This window comes from Etheostoma cragini, chromosome 9 (genome assembly GCF_013103735.1).
Source record: "Etheostoma cragini isolate CJK2018 chromosome 9, CSU_Ecrag_1.0, whole genome shotgun sequence".
Lineage (NCBI taxonomy): Eukaryota > Metazoa > Chordata > Actinopteri > Perciformes > Percidae > Etheostoma > Etheostoma cragini.
The window spans coordinates 13,241,957-13,248,748 of NC_048415.1; the positions used below are offsets into that span (position 1 = coordinate 13,241,957).

At 35.9% G+C, this 6,792-nt stretch overlaps 1 protein-coding gene across 1 annotated transcript in view; it reads right to left on the reverse strand.

Annotated features, from left to right (window-relative positions):
- ctbs (chitobiase, di-N-acetyl-) overlaps window positions 1-6,390 on the reverse strand; it is an 8,961-nt gene extending 2,571 nt beyond the window's left edge. Inside the window, exons 1-6 of the mRNA XM_034881959.1 lie at window positions 6,128-6,390; window positions 4,545-4,683; window positions 3,912-4,120; window positions 3,621-3,792; window positions 3,428-3,525; window positions 2,236-2,397 (exon numbers count right to left, since the gene is read on the reverse strand). Of these exons, the coding sequence (XP_034737850.1) occupies window positions 2,236-2,397; window positions 3,428-3,525; window positions 3,621-3,792; window positions 3,912-4,120; window positions 4,545-4,683; window positions 6,128-6,238 (891 nt within the window). The 5' untranslated portion in view covers window positions 6,239-6,390. The remainder of the gene's footprint in view (window positions 1-2,235; window positions 2,398-3,427; window positions 3,526-3,620; window positions 3,793-3,911; window positions 4,121-4,544; window positions 4,684-6,127) is intronic.
- Between the last annotated feature and the right edge of the window lie 402 nt (window positions 6,391-6,792).

Below are 6,792 nucleotides of genomic sequence, written 5' to 3' on the forward strand. Positions count from 1 at the left end.
TATGATTGTTGTGCATCATGGAATTGTGATTGAATGTACAGTGATGACGTGTGAAATAAACGAAACGAAACGAAACGAGAAGTGGCCAACCAGAAGTGCCTATGCACCAATAAATAAATGTAAATAAATATGGCTACGTAATATGAACAATGTATGAACAACATGTACACAAATGTGCAATGTAATATCAGTAACATACTCGCAGCAGTAAGAAAAATATAGATATACAGTGTATTAACAGAATATATAGTTATAGCTTAGTAGCTTAAATTTTCCCTGGGATGCAGAGCAGGAGTTCAGTGGAGTGACAGCTGCAGGAAAGAAGCTTCTCCTGAACCGGTTGCCGGTACGGGTGCGGAGAGACCAGAGACACCTCCCGGAGGGGAGTGGGGTGAACAGACTCTGACTTTTGTATGATTTTTTTTCGGCATGCTTTACTATGACCATTTCCGACTCACTATGCTATAACTTTCATGACGTACTATAGGACCTACTATGACTTTAATACGTTTTTTAAACATACTATGTTAAAATGTATGCTACAACTTTGTTCAACACACTATACTATGATTTTTTTTAACACAATATATTATGATGTTTTCAGGACTTTTTCAACATACTACAGACAAGCCAAGGCCTTACTTGAATTCTTTGCTTCTTCATACAAAAATTGAACTGATTTCAAATACGGGACTTATGTATGATTTTTTTTCGGCATATGATTTTTTTCGACATACTATACTATGACGTTTTCATTACTTTTTTGACACACTATAGGGCCTACTGTGACTTTTTCATGTTTTTTTTCAACATACTACACTATGACCTTTATTGACATACTATGCTATGACTTTTTTTTTTCAACATACTATAACTTTTTTTGACATAGTGGGACATTTTCATGGCCTTTTTTACATGACATGAAAAAGTCATGAAAAAGGTCATATTATTGTATGTCATGAAAGTTATAGTAAAGAAAAATATGTCATAAAAAGTCACACAATACTATATGTCATGAAAAATTCATGGAAAAGGTCATAGTATAGTATATCCTAAACAGTCATAGTATGTCATAAAAAGACATTAAAAAAGTAATTGTATAGTATGTCATAAAAATCATAGTATAGTAAAGTATGTCATAAAATGTCACAATAGTATGTCATGTAAAAGTCATAAAAGAAGTACAGAAATTCATGAAAAACACTGTATAGTTCTGTATGTCATAAAAACTATACTAAAACAAATACAATAGTAGGTCATAAAAAAGTCATTAAAAAGTCATAGTATAGTATGTCATAAAAAATTCATGGTGTAGTATTTCATGAAAGTCATAAAAAAGTGATAGTATCGTATGTAATAAAAAAACAATGACAATAGTGATAGAATAGTATGTCATAAAAACTCCTAGCATGGCATGTCATAAAAAATCATGGCAAAAGTCCTAGTATGTCATAAAAAAGCCATATTATAAGTCACAAAAAAGTAAGCTTCGTGGGAAGCTGAAATCGTGATCGTGATTAAAATTCGATTAATTGTAGAGACCTATTTTAAAGTTTGGCATAAAAAAGTCATAATATTGTAAGACACAAAAAGCTATGAAAAAAAAGTCATGGCATACAGTTGTATGTGAAAAATGTCATAAAAAGACATAGTATGGTATGTCATGAAAAAGTTGTTGTATCACATGTCATAAAAAGTCAAAGCATAGTATTTAATAAAAATTGTATATTATGCCACAAAAGTCACGAAAAAGTCATTGTTTAGTATGTCATAAAAACGTTATGGGACAGTATGCCAAAAAAAGTCATGAAGAAGTCATGGTATAGTATTTCATAAAAAGTCATGAAAAAAAATCATCGTATGTCATAAAAACTATGAAAAAGTCATTGTAATGTATGTCATAAAAAGTCTGAAAAACGTAAGAAAAAAGTCATAGTAATAGGGAATTGTTTCGAAGGGGTGATTTGCTTTTGTTTGGGAACTGACACTGTGGGAGCTAGGGTGGATGCCGGGACTCTGGATGAACTTTGCCCAAAATGCCTGCCTGATTTGTCAAGATTTTATTAATCAGGAATAGAAGAGGTAAAGTCACTCAAACTCAAACTTGGCAAAAGACAAAAAAGTCAATGGAAATCCATGAAAAAGGTGCCCACTTTGCTAACCATTAAAAAAAACATCTAACCCAACCACAGTTAACAAATTAGAGACATCAACAATATAATAAAGCTAACCTACCTTGTAATTGAAGTAAGGAGCTTGCTGCTTGTCGTCCCAGAGCCTGCCGGACAATGAGCTGTTGACCTGTTTCATGATCCACTTGTATGTTTTCTGTGTTCCAGCTGCATCACTGCAGGGGGCTCCACGGAAAGGAACTTTGATTATAAAACATACTCCCTCCTTTAATGGGAAAAGACCGTAAGGAATATCTGTGTTTACATTTCAGTCTTAACAACTTACAATATGCTTCCGCAATTAAATAACTGTAAATAAATTATAGCAGTAGCGTGTTTGCTTTCAACAACATTTACATCAACATGTTAAAGGCAATTCAAAGTTACATTATGCATTAAACCATAAGACTGGTGTTATTTCTTTCCTATTGCCAATAAATCCCATAAACGTACAAACACACTGCCTTAGTCTGTCTCTCAATACTGTCTGACTTCCCTACCCTGTCTCTAATGCTCAACTGTCTGTTTCTACTAAAGGCCATGACTGGGAACTGTACATTACAAAAACAGTGGTAAATAATCTAATAATAATAATAATATTTTAAGCTGTGGATTAATACATAGTTATTGCTCCAGCAGGTTGTTACAGCAGCAACATGGTAAATGTGGGATTGACTTAAAATAAACCATTCATGATTTTGAAATAACATATAACCCAGTCCAACATTGAGGTTTGGCTACACAGGCCATTCTGATTAGAATTGATTCATTGTTAGTTTCAGTCTTTTCATGGGCTTTGTTGACAAGAACAAGACAAGACTCTAAAGCTATCAATGCTAGGGAAGCGGTGAGACAGACATGCTGTGAGCTAAATGCTGCACATCAATGATGCTAACATGTTCACAATAACAATGCCAACATGAGGCTGAAGGGAATGTCAACAGTAGTACTGGACAGATGGATTTTTTGACCAAAAGGTGGTGCTAGATAAAAAGTTAAAAGAATCACCATACTTGTTAATACCATGAAACATAAAAATATGTGCCAAATCTCACTGCACTCTAATAGTTATAGCATTTTACATAAAACCACAAGTGTCAACCTGCTTGTTTCACTAAAGGAAAAGTCAGAGGGATCACCAATGTCAGGGCAATTCATTCTCTGAGGACCATGGCTAAAAATATACATTACCAGACTTAAAAAAAACACTTAACAACCAACATTTGCACTGTCTCTTCTAAATTAATATATCGTACCTGAGAAAAGTTAAGGCATGGATAGTCATAGCCGTACCATGGCACTCCCATCACTAACTTCTTTGGATCGATCTTCAGACTCAAAAACTGCGCATAACCTTAAGAAAAGGTAACAGGCATTTCATATAGTGGTAATGAGTAGCGTTGACAAGCTGATTTTTCTCATTACTTACTAAACAACTGGACAACAAACCATTCAGTGTTTGAGAGTGTGGGGCATTTGCCATTGCAATACAGTCCCCCGTGATCTGGCTCTGTTCATCATAGGACATCACAAAACACAGGTCACAGGATTCCGCGATGGTAGCGTAATCATAGCAGCGCTTGTCAATACAATTTGGTGACCAGGCAACGTCAAATGAGACCTTGAGATCGGAATAAGATAGATATAACACTGAGACCAGGCAGGTGAAGGAAGGCTAATTGAACTTCATGAATTCATTCATTTATTTCATTGAGAACTTTGTCAAAACACTGTGTTTACCTGGGAACCTGGGATCTCCCTGTGGAAGGTCTCAGTGGTCTCTTTGACCAGGTCTGTCAAAGCATAATACTCTGGCGAGCCTTCGTCTACTGCTTGTTCGATGTCGATGTTGATCCCATCCATAAATTGAATCTTGGCCAAGTTGACCTTCTCGGTTATCCACGCCGTCCTGTTATGTTGCTCCACAATGTAGGAGAGGTGAACGTCACCTTTTCCCAACAACAAGCAAAGAAGTGAGATGGACATAAATAAGAGGACAATGGGTCAATGAACTGTTTACAGCTCGAGCAAAAAGTAGCCCCAAAATTGGTTAAAAAGAAAGAAAAAGAAGCTTTCCATGCTAATAATATGTACTGTTGGCAGTGTGTTTTTTATTAACACACAGGCACACACAACCAGTCTATATGCAAACAGAAATCTTGTAAGTGTTTATATGCATATAGAGCAGGGAAGTGAGATCCGATCACAAGTGGTCACTCAGGAGGTATTTAGAGACACATTCTACAGACAAGTGGAAACAAATGTACCTATAGCCGTCCACTTGTGATCCAATCATTCGGATCCATTTTTAAAACCAGGTCGGAATAAGACCTACAAATCATTTCATTCCATTGAAATAAAAAGTTATCCTACCTTTAAGTACAACTCGTGCTCCTTTTGAGTGAGCGTAACACATGAGCTCAGCATCATATTTTCCAAACGTCGCCACTGTCGTCACCATGCTCCAGTTGTAAGACTTCCATATCTTTCCACCCACATCAAACACAAACACCTAAAAACACAGAGACCACACAGACATATGACTGTAAGGGTAACTGCTCCTATTCATACTTTGTTAATGTCCCTCAATTGTTTTTCATCAGTTTGTCAATTTATTAATAAATCCCCCAAAAAGGAAATATGTAAGTTTTTTCTGTTTAATTCGTGAAAAGTGTTAGAAACAAAGCAGGACTGAAGGGAGTGACTGCAGTTAACCATTATTTTCATGATCAGCTCATTTATTGATGATTATGTGAGTCAAAGATGTAAAATGTTCATGACAAGTTACCAGAAGCTACACAAACTGATTTCCTAATGCTACAGTCTGATGAAGCGTGAGAGTAATTGAAATGCAAGGCATGCTGGGTACTTGACATTTGGATAAGATAATTAATTGATGGTTGAAAATTAATTTTTGATTAGGCTTTGATTAATTCTTTGGTTACTGATCAGTCATCCTTTTTACTGATGGCATATGAAATCTGAATATCAAACAGGAAAAGACTGATTTTACATCTAGCCTATTTACATCCCTTTCACCAGAGTTAGCTCAGCATTGACACCCTGTGCCATTATTCTTTGTTTACTACAGACACGCATTCAGCTGACCCAGCATTTGGTGAAAAAAAACATGATCAAAATACTATGCAATACAATTTTTTTTTAATTTAGAGTAGCAGCATTAAGATGTCTTAGCATTCACCTTGTGAATACAATTGATTGATTGGTGTTCCACTTTACATAATGTGAAAAATAATGTACCAAAACAAACAATACCACATACTTCCTGAAAAAGAAATGTGTTGCTTCAAAGCTCCATGTAGAGTGCAAGTAAGCCAAACCAGTGAGTGTGCGTTTGTCAAATCAAAATGGCTCATATGAGAAGGGTCTATTACAAGTATTTCTCAAGTAGAAAATATTAAAGATTAATTATTATACAGCTACAAAAGAAGTCTTTAAATTACCACTATGATATGTCAGATCTAAGGCAACATGCGTCACAAGTCCAAGAGGCCAAATGTGCCCAAAGAGGGAACCTTGTCAAATGTCACATGACCACAAAACAAACACACACAAGGCTGCATGGATAAAAAGAGGAACAGCAGTCCCAATTTAAAAGTTAAAACTGTAAAAGCAGAAACATTTAGCATGCAGCCCACAAATATAGTTCTAATGTATCTCTTTTTTTCCTATAACTTTTAAAGTTCTTCATGAAATGGGTGTTTTATTTAATCAGTTTCTAAAACTGAAACTATAGCTCACATTTAAAGTTATAAAGTAGTTAATGTACGTTAACAATGATAATCCCTAGCCTGCCGAATACCGCAGCCTTCAAACGATAAACATGTTGAAATACTAATATTAGTAACGTGCTGCAGGTGGAAGTCCAACAACAACACGTTAGGTCATGTCGCTTTGTAGTCCTTTTAACAAGCTGACGTTTTAACTAACGTTACCTCAAAGTCTCTCTCCTCGCGGATCTGTTGGCAGAGTTCTGGTCTCACACAGGGACACGCTGTAGCCCGGCACACCAGGACCAACGACAGAAATAGATAACACCAGAACATTTCTGAAGCAGGAGGACGTTCAAACGCAATGGACCAGTCAGACTTTGAGCTGTAAACAAATCACGTTAGCGAATTGCTTCTGTAAGGAGGCTCACAAGGGACAAACTTCATCCAAGCAGCGTACACTGCGAGGTTGTTTGTAGTAGGCCTACCTCCACCAAAACGTTGTTTAAAAAAAATGCTCATTTAGAATTAATATTAACATGTGTATAGAATTAAAACGCCAGGGACATGGAGTAAATATTGACAGTTTTCAGGAGTCATGGCAGAAGAATGTGAATTGGCACATCACAATATTTTCACAATATTTTTTAACCAAGTGATGACTTTTAAAATTGGCCAATGTAACAAATAATCATAGAAACAGGTAGCTCAGCATTATGAAGGTTTGTTACCTTGTAAAAATCCAATATGCTTTTAGAAAGACATTAATACCACACCACAGTGTCTATCATAGTCAGTGCTAAAACAGTAGTTGAGATGCCTTGTTTAATGACACATGAACAGGAAGACGCACATTCCATTTGATCCTGATTACACATACGGCACTTATC